The sequence below is a fragment of the Myotis daubentonii genome, chromosome 19, assembly GCF_963259705.1.
Source record: "Myotis daubentonii chromosome 19, mMyoDau2.1, whole genome shotgun sequence".
Lineage (NCBI taxonomy): Eukaryota > Metazoa > Chordata > Mammalia > Chiroptera > Vespertilionidae > Myotis > Myotis daubentonii.
This window is the reverse complement of record NC_081858.1, coordinates 26388590-26408947: the sequence shown is the minus strand read 5'-3', so window position 1 is coordinate 26408947 and position 20358 is coordinate 26388590. Positions and strand designations below refer to the sequence as shown.

The following is a 20358-nucleotide window of genomic DNA, read 5'->3' as shown; positions in this document are numbered from 1 at the left end:
TGAGTTCATACTACGTTTTTCTACCAATAGTTTGTTTCACTTAATATAACATGGCCATTTTTCCATGTCCATACACAGTAAGTGTACCTTGCTCATTTTAATCCACATGTAAATTTTCTTAATATGGTTAAATCATGTTATTTAAGCAATCCCTTACTGATAACATTTAGGTTTTCTCCTATATTTTTCTATCATGTAATTTTTTGCTTCTGTCTTAAGCACTGTCAGTTCCTTTTTCACTGACTTCCAGTTTGTAAAGTAACTTCACTGTAACCATGACCAATAGTTTCATACTTGGATCTGTCATTTCAATATTGGTAGGAAGAATATTTGGACTCAATTTCAAGCAATAAAAACCAAACTCAAAGTAACTTAAACAAAAGGGTATTTATTGGTTCACAAAACTGAAAAATCCAGAGGATATACTCGCTTCAGGCACGGATGGATCTAGGAGCACATTGTCATCAGGACTCAAGTCTCTCCATCATTTGGCTCCGCTTTCCTCTGCACTGGCTTCATTCTCTCACTGGCTCATTTTATATGGTGGACCTTGCTGGTTTGAGCTTGTTCATCCTACAAAGGTAAGCAACCTCAGTAAATACAGAGTTTCTGAGCTTTTCCTCTTCCACTGTTCAGTAAACTCCTAGGGTTGAGTATCACTGGATCAACTTGAATCACATGACCATTCCTGAATCGAATCAATCACTATGATCAAGGAGATGAACTATGCCGATTGATCAGGTCTGAACTTCATGTCCACACATGAACCCTAAGGTTAGGTCAGACTGTCTGGACTATGTGGACTGAAAATAGGGAGATATGGTTCCAAGAAACATCAGGGAGTTGTTAGGAAGAGATGGAATAAATGCTGGCCAATTAAAAATAACTGATATCAGTGATAACATTGGATATTGAAAAAGCTTAATCTCTGCTCATAAAGTTGAATTGTAACAGCTGGCGTTATTCTTTCTTGATAAAAGTATTCTGAAAAACACACACATCATGAGTATGTCCTGTCGTCAGGAAGCTTATAATCCATTTGTATGGAATAATCATGTCCAGTAACATACTCTGGATGATACCATAGGGTTCCAATATAAGTATTAAGAGTCCGAGAGCTCAATGATCTAGTTGACATAATGCAAGACGACTAGTCTCCCAATGGAAAGTAGTTCTGTGAGGCTATTCAAGTCAGTGGTAAATTTGAAATTCCTGGAAATCTTTTGTGTTCAAGTCTTTTGCCAAGTTGAACATTTCTCATTTCTGTGCTGTTGATTCAGACTCAATTTCTGTATTACTGCAGGAGAGAAATTGACAGTGCTTTTTATCTGCTATACTCCTTCAGATCTGGTAGAAGGAGCTCCAGGTGCTGAAAATGATCAAATATAGGCTGAGGCTTACTCTGCACTTAAAAAAAAGGACTGATGCTGGTCAAAAAGTATACAGCACGGTCCTTCCTGTTGAGAACATGAACTCCTGGTGGAGTGAGGTGCAGGCTGCTTCAGTTCAAAACTCCTTGGTGGAATTAGGTATAAGGTAGGCTGAGATCAGTTGTAGTCTGTTCCAGGACAGCAAGTTTGATTGCAGCAATGTGTCAAAAAAGGCAGGCAAGGGCTGAGAAAGATAAATAAGTAAGTAGGGTACCTTCAGCAGGGCCAGCTATACCAATGACAAGGGTATAAGGAAGAACATGTAGTTTAATATTGAAGTTCTGTAAATTAGTTTTTACCTGGATTACTCCAGGCTTAATCCATAGTGTTTATTCTGGATACACTTTTCAGATCTTAAATAGCCAGTCGGGTACAGCAGCTTTCACCTTCCTGCTCATTTGCCCAATAAGAATTTTCAGCTCAGGCTATATTCTCAGTCCAGACGTGAGGTTGTTCAGGTGTCTGTTCCTACACCTGGGAATAATAGCGTTCATCAAGATTGGCACTACTTTCTTTGGTAATCAAAATCTCCATCTTCTATAATTCAGCACATCTCTGGCAATCAAACACAAGTCAAGGCCTCAAACTAGTTGAATGGTGCTGCTAGACTTAGATGAGATCTGAGGCATGGAGATAGTAGGTAAGAGCTTAGGTTTGAATTTTAGGTTTTTTTGCTTTTTCAAACATCGATTCTCAAACAATGTTCATTAGACTCTTGAAAGATGATCATCCTCACCTTAAGCCCCTCATTTTGACTGAGTCTGACAGGAATAACGGGAATAACTGGCAGTGTAGATCAATGTCTTTTCCTGTACAGAAGAAAAACCTAGCTATTTGGAAGGTACTAAAAAACGCTGGGTTTGCAGATTTCTTCTTTACAAATAATAGTTGTATATACAAGCAGGATGGTCATTATTTTATCTTTATTTGTTGACGGTAAGCAGTCTAGAGTAACCAGGCTTAGGCCTAGATTGATGATTTGAAGACTGAGTCATGTTCTCATAATTAGTCTAGTGGATAAGAGACATATAAAGAAACCATTCCCAACATTTAACCAGTGCATTCGTTAAAGTAGTTGAGGACATCTGGCCCTTAAGTCAACTGTGAAGTAAATAAGATTTCAAAGTCTACTTGTTTAACATGATTTGGTCTGAAAGTTCACAAACTGAATCCTTCCTGCAGAAACAGGTAAGTTGTCTCAATGCCTGAGGAATGAAGTTGGCCACTCTGAATCAGTGTTTTTAAAACAGTACTGAGACAGGTAAAACTCCATGAACATATCCACAAGGACAAGGGACTGTGGTCTTGTGACATTAGGAAGCACAACAGGAAGCTTGAGTCTACTGACAAAATCCTTAGCTGAAGGATTTGTAGATTTTTTTTCAAGTCAGTCTACATTTCCAGCAAAAAAGATTATACACAATTTGAGATTCTCAGCAAGTGCCTACCTCAAAATATCCCTAATATCTACAGTTGATGGTACTAGACATCAAGACCCATCTTAAAGGAAAAACATTCACTGGCTAAAAGAAAACTTCCCAAATGGCCACATTTTAAATCACATCAGAAAAGATGTTCAAAGATGGTCTCCTGTGGATCAGGTCTTACATGTAGTTAGAGCAGAGTATTTATAATTCTAGAGCAGAATATGCCGAGCAGATATGCCGATGGTGGAGGAATTGTTTTAGCTTATTAAATGTTATTAGCTCCTTTATCCAGGAAACAGCAGTTAAAAGTAAATAAAAACCAAGCAGTAGTATTACTGCCACTGATTGAGTCATAGTGACTTGTAGTTTGAGAATAAGATGAATGATAAGACCAGGTACCCTTTTAGTTAATGTTGCCAGAATTTGAATTCTGCTTTCATAGTTAATTGTTATCCCTTGCACATGAAGTAGAGTACCATGGTTGATGATGGGAGGTCCGATGAACAAGTTGGTCTACTATGGCCTCAGTGAGGCATCAGTTTCAATACCTGGCAATTCAGGTATCCAAGGAGGATCAAGACTTCAGATTCACATATTTCAAGTACCACTAGAGCATCTGGTGTTTGTGAAAGAAGTTGGGTAACGGGGTTTGTCAGTGTAGAGTACATATGGTTTATTGTCTATATCCAAACCCAGGAATTACTGTAAGTCCATATGGGGGTAGAGCATGATTAATTTAGGTTCATTTGATACACTTTTGGCCCATATAACTACTTAGGGGCAAAGTTCTTGCACTTTTCTGAGTTTGTCCATAGTAAGTATTCCTAAGAATGTTCAGCACCAACTGAACATGGACTGCGTTGGGTAGAGGTACAGATCAGAATATCATTCAGGTCGAACATATTGTTGTCTAGGGCACTGTTTTTTCAAAATGTGCTCTGAAGAATTCTAGGTGCTGTAAAGAAGTCTCTCCTTAGTCACCATGGCGATAAAGGAAGATGCTTGTGGCAGATTTCAGGACCCCCACTCTGCTTCGTCCAGAGCAAGTTCACTTTTACTTTGGGCTTCCACAGCTTTCGTCCAAAGGGCTTCATGGCCACAAAGCCTTTGGAAAACCAATGATCTAAGAATAAGTTGTTCACAAAATGCTGAAATACAAAAAACAGGTCACAGAAACCAGAAACTGCGTAAGCAAAGTCTTTGGTAAGCCAAGGTGTTTTCCCATTCATTCTTCCCCTAAGGTGGGCCACATTATAGAATTATGAAAATTAACATTCAAGTCTGTTATAAATTCTCATTTCCTGAAATTGGGCTTATGACTATCAGAGAACAAGGTCTTAAATGACAGCAGTAGCATTTTTGCAGTCAGAATACAGCTGCAAAATGCACTGATTTCTTTGTAAATATTATTCCAAGAAGTCCATGCTAGATGACTTCTTTTCAAGCACTGATAAGATCTCAGTGGGCCACAACTCAGAAATTCTAAGAAAATATCTCCTCATCCCTCCTCTCCATTTTTTCCACCCACTTCCTCTTTTCCCTTCCCAATCTTCTCACCCATGAGATGCAATGACCTTGAACTAGGTTTATAGCACAATTCTAGGGACAGAGAAATACAACACTGTATGTCATAGAACCCATCCAAATTTGGATGAATTAACTTTCCCCCAACCCCTTCCCCAGTATTCCCACAAATCTTCTAGAGGTTTCTTTGACAGAAAATCAAGGTAATGGTCAAGATAAAGAATTCTCAGATGATGGAAACATACTAATTCAAAGCTGTTATTGATAAGAAAAAAGGGATGTGTGTGTCAAAGATGCAGTTTATTCCTGGGTCTCCAGGGCAATCTGTTGGCATTCAAGAAGCACTGGCTATGCCACTCTTAAGCAGTTGCCTCATTCCATTGAAAGGAATGCTGCAAGATGACATTCTGTGTTTGATTAAACTTAGAACATACCAGACTAAACAGCTAAATGATAGTTGTGTGTTTTTTTTTTGCTGCCTCATGATATCCTTTAATACACTACACTGCATTATCAATTAGAGAGGGGACACAGTTTATAGTATTTTTACCACCTTACTGGACTACAAAGCTCTGTATGTATGACATATATGTTGTGTATGCAAATACACATACACGAACAGTATTGATTGAAATGGATGGTACAAATATTAGTTAGGGGATAAAAGAACCATCGATAAGATCTTAAGACTTAACAAAACAAAGGCATGATTTGCACAGGGATTCCCCAATCAATTAGGCCATCTTTGTGAAGACTACAAAGACAGACAAAAAAATCTAACAGTAGCTTTGTTTCATGTTGAGTAGTGTTGTCAGATGAACATGTGTCTTGTTGACTGGACAATCTACCATCATAGAGAGTCTGCTCCTTAACCTCAGGAGTTTCCATGGAATTCTGGTCTAGGACAGCTAGTACAGTATTACATTTATGACATCCTGTTGATGTCACCAGATCAGGAAGCTAGAACACTTTTCTGGGGTTCCCAACCTGCAGTCATTTTAACACTGTGGGTCGAGGCTAAATTAATTCCAAGGAAAGAACTGGACCAGGAGTCAGAAGGTTTGGCCTCTACCACTTGATACCCTTGGATAATCTTTCAAATCCCATTTCCTCATTTACAAAACAGGATTATAGTCTAGTTGTGATTCTGATATTAACACATGTAAAAGTGCTTTGAGACTGTAAAGTGCGATAAAAACATAAGGGATTACCATATAGGTTCTACCTGGATGTCTCAAGTGGCCTTTTCTGGAATCTGATTGAAGCTTTGTGAGATGCTGGGTAAAGGATTCCTTTGTAAAATTCCTTACATTTGTGTGAAAAGTTCTGGTTCCTGAATAATCCCAAAGATGCTATGAGGACTTCACTAGGCCTTTGTTTTAATCTCAATGGGTCAGAATATCTGCTTTCTCATTCAGTAGGATACTACAGATTTGACGTGGAAAAAGAATAGCATCCAGTGACCTGCATGGGATCCTCAAAACTTCATAAACATTTGAGATTGTGGGTTGTGGTCCAATGTTGTTCTCAAGATGTTACCATTCTCCAGACAATGTTGAGAACTAAGAATCCCCTGGGTCCAAATTTATTATGTGTCTCTGAAGGCTTTAACTGAAGAAACAAAATACACACTCATGGAACAAACTGAGCCTCTGTTGTGATGAAACAGTTCCAGCTATTTGGCTTGAGGAGTTTGACTTCACATAAAGGATGGTGCTCAATCTGGGTAGAGAAGGACAGGAATGGAGGTGAAGACCACATCGTGATGGTTGAATGTCCCTTGGGTCACAGTGGTCCACTGGAATGGTATCTTCTTCAGTAGTAAGGTGACAGAAATCACCACGGACAGACATCCAGGTACCAAATCTGTAGGCTGAGTGAACAACACAAGGAAGATGGTCAGAAAGTCCAGGGACAAAATAGTTAAGATAACAAACGCATGGAATTACAAACACAGGACTAACACCGGAGTGGCTCTGCAGTCAGCACATCAGCTGCCGGATGTGTACTAATTCTTGATAAGCCTGACTGAGAAGCTCACAGATAAATGAAAAAAATGAGCTTTATAATCAACAATCAGTGATGAGAAGAACAGAGAGTTCTCTGGCAAAGATTGTTTCCAGACTCTTGAAAATAACCATCTTAGAAACTGCCCTCAGTCTTATACTTTAGGGGAGTAATTTGATTGTATTCAGGCTGCTGGGCAGTGGTTGGTGGGGAGTAAAGAAGGGCTCCACAGGAGCCACAAGAAGAATTGAATTGAAGTTTACATACTAACACCAAGACAAAGGAGATATTGCCCTTCTCCCTTTCCAATGCCTTTCCTAATAAATTGTCTTATTCATTTTGACAAAATCTCGAATGGGAAAGAATAATGTACCTAGGTAATAAGGCCCTAATGCATGCACCCTTCTGTAATGCTCTATGCAATATATTAATTTCTCTCCGTTTGAAGTCTCCTAAAATCTTTTTAAATTCAGAATTTAAAAACATGAAACCAAGGAAGAAACATGGCCCATAACTAGTGATCTTTTTCCTAATCAAGAGTAATCAGGTTGTCACACGATGATTAAGCAAACACTTACTGAACGCTCATTCTGGGATAGCCTGCTCTCTAAATTCCTCTTTTCTATTAAAAGCTTCATCACATGTGGTAGTATGTGTGGGCAAAGATTCGAAGACCCTTTTTATCCAAGGGGCTTGCTATCTGCAAGAAAGCAAACAAAAAAAGCATGCAAATAACTACTTTACAGGGCATCAGATACAAGGATAAAAGATACTGAGAAAATGGCCGAGTTTTGGCAGGTGAAGAACCAGAGGAAGACATTTCAGGGTAGAGAAGAGTATGAACAAAGGTGCAAAGATGGTCAAGAACGAGTCATTTGGGAAAATGGCAAGTACCGTAGTTCACTTGGGATGCAGTGTCATCAGAGTCTGCACTGAGATCTGGCAGAAACTCAGGTCTTCAAATTCCCAGTAACAGCGCTAGTGGCATTGCTTGGTTAGTTGTCGTCTCTCTTCTGAAAGCGAGGTCAATAGTCTCCAAAGTAAACATATCCAGCTCCAGAGTTCCTGTCACATCCTCATAAACGCATCCAGGTCCCAGGTCTTGCAAATCTGGAGTCCATGCCGTGGCTAGTAATGGGCATCGGCTCCAGCTAGTGCGAAACACTGTAGTGAAACCCTTTCAACCCTCTATCCTGGACATCTCGTGTTTTGTCACAGAATTTCAAGCTTTGAGTTCCAGATGTTTGTGTCCCTCTTTTCTGCTGAGAAAAGCATCTTCTCACCACAATCAAGATTCGTTTGCAGTACATCCAGGTTTTATTACAAAAGACCAACACATTTCCCCCCAAATAAGTTATTTCTCTGGAAGTGAGATCATCTGTCTCTGCCCTTTAGGTAAAGGGAACAGTCAACTGATTTTTTTTTCAGACATTTGTATGCAATAGCAGAACCGGGTAACACCTAACCAGACAAAATACACTTAATCGTGTGTGTTCGTTTGCTTAGAGTTGCACCACTCCACAAAACAAAAATGTTTGAAATCCAACTGTTCAAACATTTCTATAGTGTTTGCTGGGTAAAAGCAGCTGATAATTAACAAAGAAGCAAAAAACTGGCATTTTTGGCCACCTTAGCAACACACTTGCAAGCAAATAGAATACAAAGCAGTCCAGGAAAAAGTTAAGCTTGGGGAAACTTCCAAATCTACTGATTCTGAGGTTCAGCACAGGTTCAAACTCAATTTTTCAGAAAATGTTAACCTTCAATTAATAAAGATAACCCCCCAACATCTTCAGGAATTCCATGCCTGGATCAGTCTGTTCCTTAGCCAGCTTCCGAAAAATCCACCTGCACCATTAATTAGCTAGACTTGGCAGCACCATTTAAAAATAAGCCTGCTCACTACCAACCACATAGACTAGGGGTATAAAATAGGAGCAAGTAACAGATGGCAAACGTGGTCGTGAAAAATGGTCAATGAGAGTCAGAAGGGTAGTCAGGCACCAGTATAAGCAGCAACAAAGTTAATGGGCCAAAGATTAAATAGGTTTCTTGATATCAGAGAACACATCCACTCCTAGTTTCAGCTGCTGTATACTGGATGCCACTGTACCATATGCATTAGCCACCCTTCAGGCACCCCCCCACGGGGAAAGGAAAGGACTCAGGAAAAAAGCCAAGCAGTGGAGTGTTGTTACCCCAATATCCATTATGCACAGAAAAGCTCACATATCCCAGGGATTCAAACAGGGGCTTCAAATTGGTTGTGAAGGATCTCAAATGACATCTAGGCCTCAGTTTCCTCCCTGTGGCATAGAGAGATTGTGGTTAACTCTTTGGGGGTGACATCTCCCATTGAAACCTTGTTGGCGATGGATCCTCATCCCCCTAAAATGCACATTCCCACTAATTTCTGCATACAATTTCAGGGAGTTTGGGGATTTCCAACTCCAATCCAAGGTTCCTAGGTTCAAAAAAAATCGATGGATTGGGCAATGGCTGTTTTCTTACAAATCAGAAAATTTTACAAATAATAATGATCCCTTATGTACACTGACGCTTTGTGGTTTTACAAAGCACTTTTAATCCCACAAACATCGACAGAGGAGGAAACTGAGGCGCAGATTACAGAGGGACTTGCCTAAGGTCACTCGGCCAGCTGGTGGCTAGGCCCGGAAGCAAACCCAGCTCTTCCGACTCCGGAGCCCGTTTCCCGGCCCGGAGCTGCCGCCAGGGCTCCCGCCTCTCACTAAGGCGGCATAAGGAGGAAAAGGCAAAGTAGAAAGCCCACCACCAACCATCCCCCAGCCCCTTCCTGTCCCTCCAACTGGGTCCTTGCAGGCCCCGAAGGGTGGCGCCAGGCCTCCAGGCCGGCCCCGGCCGCCCCCGCTTCCCCGGCCGCGCCAAGTCCCGCCGCCGCCTCCCCGGGAGCGGGGCGGAGCAGCTGCCCGCCACCGCCAACCACCCGGACGACTCCTCGTCGGATCGCAAACGCATAGGCCGCCGCCCGAGTTCTGCGGACGAGAAGAAAGACTCGGCGCGAGCGCCAACGGCCACCGGGCGCGCGCCGCGGCGGCCGGGCCTGCGCCCCAAGAGCTGGATGCCAGAGCAGGAGAAAGAGCCGCCAACCGATCGCTCGATCGACCGCGCGCCCGCTCCGTCGCCCTACCAGACCGGGGAGGGGGGGAGGGCGCGCCAGGGCTTCTTCGAGTTAGGGGCCTGACTCCCCGGCGACGAGACAAGATGGCTCCTCCGGTCCGCACCGCAGCTACCGTCCCGGCTGCGTCGCTCGGCCCGCCCCCGGTACTGTTTCTTTAAATGGCGGAGAGGGTCACGAAAGCAGGAAGAGAGGCGCGTTCTGTCACGTGACAGGGGCGGGCCCAGCGTAGAAGATCCGGTCACGTGGACTCATTTTGCCTACCAATCAGGACGCGTCGTTTCAGGGCGGGGGCGGGAGGAGCTGCGGCTCTGTGATTGGCTGAACGCGCCGCGGAGGCCTCGGGGGTTCGGGGCGTCGGGGAGTGCGCGAGGGAGCCCGATTCGTGTGCATAGGCGGAGACAAAGCGGTGGCTGTGGTGGCCGCAGGGGCGGCTGTGAGGCAACCCTGAGGGCCGAATTTCGCGGTGCTGAGTCCGGTCATCATCTCATTCTGCGCGGCGCACGGAAGGCTCGTGTCTGGGCGGTGGCGGCGGCGGCGGCAGCGGCGGCGGACGCGGCGGCAGCACATGGTTCCAAGAACAAGCTGCGGTTGTTGGGTTCCAATTCCGTGGGGAGGGACAAAGGCAGCCGCGAGCGCTGGGCAACGCCCCGTCGGGTGGTGCGCTTGCCATTGCCCTTCATTCGGGCTCTGAAAGCTGGGCCCAACTCCTCTCCTGGAGCAGAGGCCCGGGAAGGGCCTGAGTGGCCGAGGCCGCATTCCGAGGAGAGTGGGGGAGGGGCGTGCCCGTCTGAGGTGACTTGGGCGGCTTCGCTGTGAGGCGCTTTCGCGGGTCATTGTGAGGTAATCGAACTCACTACCCTTAGGAGAGCGGGGTGGGGCTCTGTACGCGGGAGTCCGCCGTCTGCGGTTGAGAGAGATTTCAGTTGGGAGTTCGTGAAGCCCTTACCACACTTTCGCCATCTAAACCCGAATCATGCCCACCAGGCTGGGGCCCATGTAAGGATCCTGGAATCATTGGTGGCGAAGACATGGGCGATTGTCCGGTTTTATAACAGAAGTTGTACATTTCCGGAGTGGGAAGCTCCCCTGGAAGAACACAAAGAAAACGAAGAAGGAGCAGTAATAAAAGCGCCCACTCCAGTACCATTACTTCAAGATTATCCACATCTCGACTCATTGAACTATCTCGCAACTTAACGGGAAAAGCTCCGAAGACTACAGGTGTAGGACAATTCTATTCAAAATATTATGTCATAGTCTGAGAAGATAAAAAAAAAATACTTAAAGGAGGAATCAATTGTAGTTTTAGACATCTCTGGCTATACTTTGGATAGGGTCGCAGTAAACTTGTTTAAGGAGCACAGACTTACCAAACCTTCCTGGAAGAAATCCTGGAAAACCTATTTCATTGTAAGGCTGTGTTTCCCAGTTCGTAGGTAAAGGCCCGAACCTCACCGCAATCATGGCTTTCACAAATTACAGCAGTCTGAATCGAGCTCAGCTAACCTTTGAATATCTGCACACAAATTCGTAAGTATCCTGTAGGTGCCACTATCATCACCGATAACTCATTTCTTGATATTAGTATGGAAACCCTCCCAGGAAATTTCGCTTTTTCACTTTTGGGGATGAGCCTTGAGCTCTATATGGAAGAACAGAGATCAGTGAAACATTTCTTGCTAATCCAGAAGAATATGACCATTTATTGGATCAAAACTTATTTGTTCAAATGCAAACTAGTTATTTGAGGTCACTATATCGAGTTGTTTCTGAAGTGTTTGATAGGAATCCAAGTACTGTTCTTTGGATCACCAAAAGTTGGACTATTCTAGCATATTCGCTTTAGTGACAACAGCAAAAACTGTTGGGCTATAACAAGTTTTTTTTCTTTCTAACAAGGGGGGAAAAAAGAAGACATTCAAGTGACAGCTTGTGAGAAGAAAGTATTAATTTTTTTCCTCCAGCAAACAGTTGGCTTTATATTCCTTGGGCAATTTGTCCCCACAGCCGACATTGTTTTCATATGCTAAGCAGGAAATAGCAACTTGTTTAAACCCATGATTTAAATAGCCACTCTCCAAAATGTGTGCAAATCTCAGAACACATGGTGTTCGATGTTCTTGGGTTCATGAAGAGATTACCATCACTCCAAATTGGTCTGGAATGTTTCAGGGTTAATCCTTATGTTCACTCTCTTGGAAGTGATTCATTAGGCTCATAACTACTTTGTGTTTTAATATGGTAATTTGTCACTTTTGAGATAAAGGTAAGTATTCTAACATTTTAGTATGTGGAGAGGTGATGAGCAGCTAAATGATGGCCCAGAGATCTGAAGAATCACCTTCAAGGCTGAGAATATAGACTTCAGTTATCCATTAATGGTATAATTTTACCCTTTTATGGGAAAGGACTTAGAAACAAAACCAAAACCCTAAATTCCAGAGTCGTCTTTGTGATCATGTCTGTAATTTTTTTGATTGCTATTTTTCCTATCAAAATTTTTCTAAGTGGAGTGAATTGTCAAACTATGAGAAGTTGGTTTTGTTCTATTTAGGAAGCTTATTGAACTAGAGTGTTTTAGAATAGGTACTGTAAAGGTTACCTACGTGAATTCTTATGGTTGGTGAACTTGAAATCCAGTTAGGTAAGGTTGCTGACTAGTTTATAACATAGCCTTGCTGTCCTTTATGTTTGAACTGTCACATTCGGAACCAGCAGTTGAAGGCCACTAGATGTTCACAGATGATCAGGCTTTGCAATGAGGGGCCAAATTTGGAATAGCAGACTGTTTGATAATCTTGGAAGAACATGAATGGGACTTCTAAACTGGGTTCTTGTTCCAGCTTCCCCAGACTTTATTTGATTATAAAATAATAGTAATAATAATTAATTGCTTCATGCCACTACTATTTTAAACATGGCTGAAAGTAATCTTTATAGCAACACTGCTGGGATTATTCCTATTTTGCATCTGAGGAAGCAGGTTAAGTTTCATGCCAAAGGTTACACAGCTGCTAAGTGGCAGATTTTAGGCACTAAGATTTATCTGGCAACAGTGGGTTAGTGCTTTTAACCATTAGGCAATACTGGCTCTAGTCAATTTTACCATTTTTATAAAAAAATATGTTTTTATTTATTTCAGAGAGGCAAGGGGAGAGAGAGAGACAGAGAGAGACAGAGAGAGAGAGAGAAACATCAATGTGAGAGAATTATTGATTGGCTGTCTCCTGCATGCCTCCCACTGGGGTCTGAGTCCACAACCCAGGCATGTGCCCTTGACCGGAATCAAACCCGGACCCTTCCCTCCGCAGGCCAACGCTCTATCCACTGAGCCAAACCGGCTAGGACCAATTTTACCTTTAAGGTCTTCTTTCCTTGTCTATATAGGAAAGGGTTTACTTCTCACTTTAAAAGTCTTCAGTTTTATCTCAGCCTCTAATTTGGAGGATCTGGGATATTTGTCTCTGCTTATTTGGTTTGCTATATTATAACTTAATAACAATAGGTGGACAGAGCCAAAGCAAAGAACTGAACCTCAGTTAAATCACCAAAGCGATATTGGAGAATTTTCTGTGAATTTGATTTACCAGCGTTGAACTGGAACCACCTGCTTGCATGGACATTTGAGGTTGGATGTATCATTTTGGAAGCTCTGGGATATCTGGATTACATTGAATTTGTCTACTTTTGAATATGTCCACTTGTGCCAGAAGAAAATATGAACCTAGAATAACAAGATAAGTTTCTGGTTTGTAACTAATTTAAAGAGATTTCTTTAATGTGGTGACCTGACTGGAAGTTCACTTCTAGAGGAAACAAAATTTTAAAGTAAAAAATTTTGTATTGTTTTACAGAGAGAGAAACAGAGACACAGATATCGATTTGTTCCACTTATTTTATGCATTCATTGGTTGCTGCAGGGATAGAACCCACAACGCTGGCATATTGGGACAACGCTTCTAACCAGCTGAAATACCCAGCCAGAGCTTTAAATTTTCTTAAGCTGTGACTTGATATGTTTTTTTTAAAATATGTATTTATTGATTTCTGAGTGGAAGGGAAAGAGAGATAGAAACATCAGTGATGAGAGAGAATCATTGATTGGCTGTCTCCTGGACACCCCACACTGGGAATTGAGCCCTCAACCCAGGCATGTGTCCTGACTGGGCATGTGTCCTAACCGTGACCTCCTGGTTCATAGGCCGATACTCAACCACTGAGTCAAACTGGCTGGCCTTGATACTCTTAATGGTAGATGTATCTCTGTGTTAAGTGGTGCAGTGTCACCTTCAGATAAGGCGAAATTTGTCCTACCAGTATCGTTTTCTTTGTTTTGTTATAATGTTAAAAAGATCTTAGGTTGCCTGACATCTACATCTACAATACAGTGGGGCCTTGACTTACTCCTTCCGAGACCGAGCTCGTTAAGGAGCCCGTTAACTCAAATTACTCTATCAACTCAATGCAAAAAATCGGCTGAGAGACAGCTGGTATCTTAAAAAACTCGTTAGTCGGGACACGCGTAAGTCAAGGTCCCACTGTATAGCCATATTGTGAATTATGAAATGGCCCTTTCCCTACCTCCTATTTAATGTAGATTTGCAAGCAGAACCCCAACTGGAAGGATGGAAAATCATTGTGATGCAGTGGAAAGATCATGGGCTTGAGAGCCTGCCAAGCCTGGATTTGATTGCTTCTTGGCTATGTCCTTGGGCAGAGGTCAAATTCTCTGAGTCTTCAACTGTAAAATGGGGCTAGTTTGACAGTGTTTTTGAGTATTATGTAAAGTAATGGTTATAAAATAGTTAGTTTATACATGATACATGGTAAACATTGAATGGGTGATTATTATTCTACTTATAGTAGCTTATATAACACCAAAGTTGGTAAGTATGGTAGCAGTTTGCTGTTTGGTACTAGTCATTATGCAGTTAAGTTTTCAGTAAATTCTGGACCATCTGTTAAAGATAGTAAGCATCTGTCTTGATTTTTAATTTTTTTTTAGATCTACGGTAACTACTGATGGTTATTCTCTTGGTTACATTAGCATGAAGGTTTAAGCAGGCATGGAAAATTCTTAGGATACGTGAAAGTCAGGATAATTTGTTTTAATACTGGATATTGCTAGTATGAGATGATAAAAGTTAGGGTTTTTAGATTAAAGGAGTTTCATGCCGTTACTGCTCTTGGTGGTGGTGACTTTGTGACTGATAGTAAAAAGTTCATGAGCAATCTAGGTGTACTGGTTGTAGTAATGTTCCTTTGGCATAAGATGCATAGCTTAAGTCACTGCAGTCCTGCTAAGTGGTCTGATAGAGCAGAATGCTTAAATATAAGATGCCTGCTTTCTGTGTTCCTGTTGGCGCATTTTATAACTTTTTATATTGCCTATATGATATTTTTGGGTTGTTCTATCTATATTGGAAGTGAATATAGAGTAAACTGTCAATTCTAGAATATTTCTTATGATTTATAATTCTGTAAAATGTAGAGTTCTTACTCTAAATATATTAAAGCAATATGAATGTAAAATGGTTGCTCTAGAATTTCTCTAGATTATTTTCTTTCGATTTGGGCAATTAACTATTGTCAACATATCCAAGTATTTACATAGTTTAAATGCAGGACGAATGTGAATAGGCAGAACATTTTCTTACATAATGAGTAGATTTTCCTATGAATTTGTCACTGGAAATGCTGAGCTGCAGAACAATTTCCTTCACAGCACAAATGGTATAAAAGCCTAGATCAGTGAAAGTGAGAGCTTGTTAAAAATCTTTCTTTTTCTAGATGGTTGATTTTTCTTGAATCATATGTAAGGAATTGTTAGGTCTGTGAAGAAAAGGATTTCCTTTGATAGTTAGGTCTGTGAAGAAAAGGATTTTCAAATATCTCTATCTCAGATACTAACTAGAAACTAGTGTATCTCTTTGAATATTTGAAAAAAGGAGAACTTGTGCAGTTGGTATGTTCTTGGTTCTTACCATTTTAAGAGATATTTTGAACTCTGGCTTTAGTATTTGATAGTAGGATCCATCATTAATCAGTTGGAAGGCTGGAGAAAATGCAAGTGTTGTCTCTGAATTTATCAACAACTAGAGGCTCGCTGCATGAAATTCATGCAAGGGGCTTGGCCAGCCGTGGACAAACTACGGCCCGTGGGCCGGATCCGGCCCGTTTGAAATGAATAAAACTAAAAAAAAAAAAAGACTGTACCCTTTTATGTAATGATGTTTACTTTGAATTTATATTAGTTCACACAAACACTCCATCCATGCTTTTGTTCCTGCCCTCCGGTCCAGTTTAAGAACCCATTGTGGCCCTCGAGTCAAAAAGTTTGCCCACCCCTGGGCTTGGCCCTCGCAGCCCCGGCTTCATCCAGAAAGACGTCCAGAAGGTTGTCCAGAAGGTTGTCCGGCTCTCCGGTCTAATTAGCATATTATGCTTTTATTATAGATTGTCACAAAAGGCACCTTTTTTGATGTATCAGTACACATCACAAAAGTATTCCTTAGTTACATTTTAAAGATACTTGTTAACTTACCTGAAATATGGAAGTGTGGAACAGCATTGATAAGTGTGGAACAGCATTGATAAGTGTGGAACAAGGAAGACCATTGGAATGATTTTTTAAAATTCTAAATGTACAAGGCACATTTCTAAACAATATAAAGAAAACAGTGAAAACAGCCAGAGACAGTTTGTGTTTGCTCTTTTGAGATCTTACTATTGAATTCTAAACCTCTCTCATTTTCATGTGAATTGATCAGAAATATGTATTGCTGCCCTAGCCTGTCTGGCTCAGTGGATAGAGCGTTGGACTGTGGACTGAAGGGTCCCAAGTTGGATTTCTGTCAAGGGCATATTTCCCAGGTTGCAGGCTCGATCCCCAGTGTGGGGTGTGCAGGAGGCAGCTGATCAATGATTCTCATCATTGATGTTTCTATTATATCTCTCTTCCTGTCCCTCCCTCTCTGAAATCAACAAAAATATATTAAAAAAAGAAAAAGAAATATGTATTGCTGAGAAGGCAAAAGGGTATTAGAATAAGTTTTCCAGACTATTCATATTCAACATTTTCCCTAAAAGACCAGATACTTCATTCTTTAACTTACAGTACAGAACACTAATTCACTTTGTAAATTCTAAGTTAGGAAAATGACTGTTTGAAAGCTTAAGAGCAAATGTTAGGTTTATTTTTAACTTACGTTACCTTCAACAAATCACTTTAATTTTCTAGCTTATTTTTATCTCTCTTTTTTTAGTGGAGTAATATACAGAATACTTAAAAAAAAAAATTCAGCTGGTAATTTGAAGAATTTAGCCCAACTGGTGTGGGTCAGTTGGTTGAGCATAATCCCGTGTGCCAGGAATGTCACCAGTTCGATTCCCAGTCAGGGCACATGCCCAGGTTGGGGGCTCGATCCTCAGTATGGGGTGTGCAGGAGACAGCTGATTGATGTTTCTCTCATCGATGTTTCTATCTCTCCCTCTTCCTTCCTTTCTCTGAAATCAATAAAAACAGAGAATATTTGAAGAATTTAATATGATTTTAAAGACTTAAGAGTTTTTAATAAAGGTATGGATGTTTTATACATGTTTTTCTCTTAGAAAATGTTTTTTTATGTAAAATAAGAATTGGCTTTTAGAACAATTTGAGCCCTACTTTCTACTTGAATTGGAGATAAATTTTCTACTTTTTGTTAAAACTTATTAACTGCTGTCACTTTTGGATTAGCAGCATATATTCACTGATCTCATGGGGGAAAGTTCTTCCTAAAATTCTCAGAACTGGTAGTTTTAATTCAAAATTTGCATTTGTAAAAATTTGAATATTTACCTGAGGAGGAAAAAAATCAGTGTTTTTAGCAGTTCAGTTTTGGGTATTTATTTTATAAACATTTTAAAATTTGTTTAAACAATATAGTTAGTGATCAGAGATCCTAGATGCTGGTTATTTAATAATGGTTTATTTCATCCTGAAATATTTGAAAATTTTAGTATATCTACTGGCTGAAACTTTGTATACAAAACAAAAAATTAGCTGGGATAATTTGGTTATTTTTGAAAAAAGAAAAAGTGTCTAGGTGGTTCTGAGTGGATATGTCCTACTTTTATATCTAATATCTAATGAATACTATTATGGGAAATTATAGAGAGTGTATTTGGAGGAATAAGTTTAAGGATAAATCTTATCTTTTTTCCCCCATAAATATAATCTCTATTCAGTTTTGAATAACATGGTAATTGTATGCTTACCAGCCCAAACTTTGAGCAGCCTCCAAGGAGTAGACCGTAAACTTCTCTCCTCTGAAGGGGTTAACTTTAATAAGGGCCCTAAGAAACCATACCATGCTTTTGTCCTAGAAGGAATTGTCCTTAGAGGGTCTTGCATTCCTTTAATGTGTAGAAAGTTCTGTTTTTTTTAGCCAGAGTAAGAGAAAGGAAGTGGATTTTTCTCTTCTTTCTCCTCCACTTTCAAATGGAATATTTGTGCTCATAAATTGCACAACATTGAATGGATTTTCTTCTTTCACTAGTAGATCATACACAAGTATTAGTAAAAGCAAAATGCTAACAAGATGTCCATTGAGCATGCTTAGAGATATGCAGAAACAGCTGGTTAAAGCAATGAAAAATAAATTACATGTATTTTTCTAGGCGGAATATGAGTAGTAAAAACACTGCTTTTAGCAATAGTATACATAGGAATATTTTAATGCTTTGGGGTGGGTTTCTCAACATAGTAAGAATAAACATTTCTGTGTAGATATCAGGACTTGATTAATACTTGAAGGAGATTAGGGAGATAATGATGAAGTTTAAATTTCAGGAGTATAAATTGACAATGCTCATCGTGATTTTAGATTGTTTCCTACAAACTTAATATTTTTAACCTTGATTTTTTTCCACAATTCTTTTGCTAATTCTGTTTATCATTTTAGAACTACTCATGAATTCTTGTTCGGTGCTCTTGCTGAACTGGTTGATAATGCAAGGTACGTAGTCTTCTGCAGGCATGTAGTATGTGCTTGAAAACATTTGGGGCCATTGTGACCTTTGCTCTCTGAAGACATTGGAGGAAGGCAATTCTGTAACAGCCATGACTCACTCCTAAGAGGCTTGCTACCCAAAAAGAGTATTTTTAATTGCACATTAGTGATAACTCCACTTTATTTGATTAACTTTAATCCATTCATTCCTCGGTGTTCTAGCATAAAAATAATGAACTTCTAACCTCCAAAGCTACCTTCCCATGTGTGTTAGAGCAAGATAATTGTAGTGAAACACAGGGAATTAAGATTGAAATTTAGGAATCAAATTAATGAGACAGATAAGCTTTGATTTAATTGGTGCTATCAGGAGAGTACACTATCTAATGTCTTTAAAATTATTCCAGAGCTTTGTGTCTTCCCAAAGTGTTTATTTTATTGTCAGATGACTCCAGTTGATCAAAGCATCTTTCAATTGTGAGCAGCTGTGCTTGGAAGAAATTATTCTTTAGCACTGTGTTATATGGACTTCTTAGTGATGAAAGCCTATCAATGTTACTGTATAAGACTGAAAAGTTTTAAGTTGGTTCAAAGATAAGCAAATAAAAATGCAAAACAGCATTCTGTTTCTATTATGAATATATTGTTTCAGTCTTGTTTCTGAATGCAAATATAAAATTCAGACATTTTTTATTGACTAGGTGTTGATGACTAACAAAGGAAGAAGAGGATAAGAGTTAATAAATAGTAGAAGTACTAGTACTTTTAAACAGATCCCCAGTTAATGAGCTTGCTGATAATCTTCTATGTCTACCTATGTCTATACTATAAACCTATACTATTATTACTTTCATTGTTATTTTCCACCGGACTATTCATAGAAGTGTGCCAGCTAACAAGTTATTTTACAAAAAACAAAACAAAACACCAAACTCCTATTTTGTTTCAATCCTGGTTGACTCATAATTTTTATGTTCTTTTTAAAAATATTGTAATCGCTTCTTGGCCTTTTGGCTAAGAAAAAGTGTAGTATCTGTTCTTATCAGTTTAAAAATATTGTAGTTTAATGGAACTATGCTTGAATTTACCACTTGTTAGCTTAGTGAGACCATGGTGTGTTGTGGCTAACTTTTTTTATATATCATGGTGAACTGGAGATTCTTGGGGGTATGTGTTCTTGCTTATACATTTTGCCAATTTCTCTCATATTTGAAAATGTTTTTATGTATTTGGGAATAGGTACGTGTGGAGTTATATGGTTTTGAGTTGAATTTTTGCATTTAAAATCAATGAGACTGCATGATTTCCTTGCTTGCAGTTGCCAAATTGGGCTAGATTACTTCCAAACCTTTATGGAAGCCTTCATTGATGACTGAACTTGCATATCAGCTGATGGATAGAATATAGTGGGTACCTCAACTTCCTTTACTAGTTAGGGAGGATAAGGTTATGGGCTTGTGACTCAGTCTGCTGCCTGTAGTGTGTATACCATAGGACTTGATTTTTTTCATAGGCCTTACAGCAGCTTATTTTCTTTTTTTTTCTCAATGTCTTGGTGAGAAGGGGAAATGCACAAGTTATTGGCACATTTTTAGTTTTAGTTTTTAGAGATTTTAGAGAGGGAGGGAGAAGGAAAGAGAGAGAAACATTGATGTGAGAGAGAAACATCGATTGGTTGCCTCCCACATGCACCTCAACTTGGAATCGAACCCGAAACCTGGGCATGTGCCATGACCGGGAATTTAACTGGTGACCTCTTTGGTGCACAGGACCATGCTCAACCAACAGCCACACCAGACAGGGCTGGAACGTTGTTG

The 20358-nt window shown here is 40.2% G+C and overlaps 2 protein-coding genes and 1 pseudogene across 6 annotated transcripts in view; 2 read left to right on the top strand and 1 right to left on the bottom strand.

The window, feature by feature from the left end:
- Nucleotides 1–368: 368 nt before the first annotated feature.
- TUG1 (taurine up-regulated 1) lies at nt 369–10228 on the bottom strand. The gene is made up of 5 exons (XM_059677123.1): nt 10051–10228; nt 9810–9992; nt 7283–9601; nt 6967–7088; nt 369–6254 (listed from the first exon to the last, which is right to left on the bottom strand). The coding sequence occupies exons 1-3, from the start codon at nt 10226–10228 to the stop codon at nt 9138–9140; spliced, it is 825 nt and encodes a 274-aa protein (XP_059533106.1). The 3' UTR covers nt 369–6254; nt 6967–7088; nt 7283–9137.
- The window catches only part of MORC2 (MORC family CW-type zinc finger 2), a 37791-nt gene continuing 27301 nt past the window's right edge, over nt 9869–20358 (top strand). For 2 of the 5 annotated variants that reach the window (XM_059676012.1, XM_059676010.1), the window contains exons 1-2: nt 9869–11078; nt 18494–18547. In XM_059676012.1, the coding sequence (XP_059531995.1) occupies nt 11011–11078; nt 18494–18547 (122 nt within the window). In that variant the 5' untranslated portion in view covers nt 9869–11010. The remainder of the gene's footprint in view (nt 11079–18493; nt 18548–20358) is intronic. The other 3 variants (XM_059676014.1, XM_059676013.1, XM_059676011.1) reach the window with 2 other exon arrangements.
- Nucleotides 19536–19634, top strand: LOC132222344 (U2 spliceosomal RNA; annotated as a pseudogene).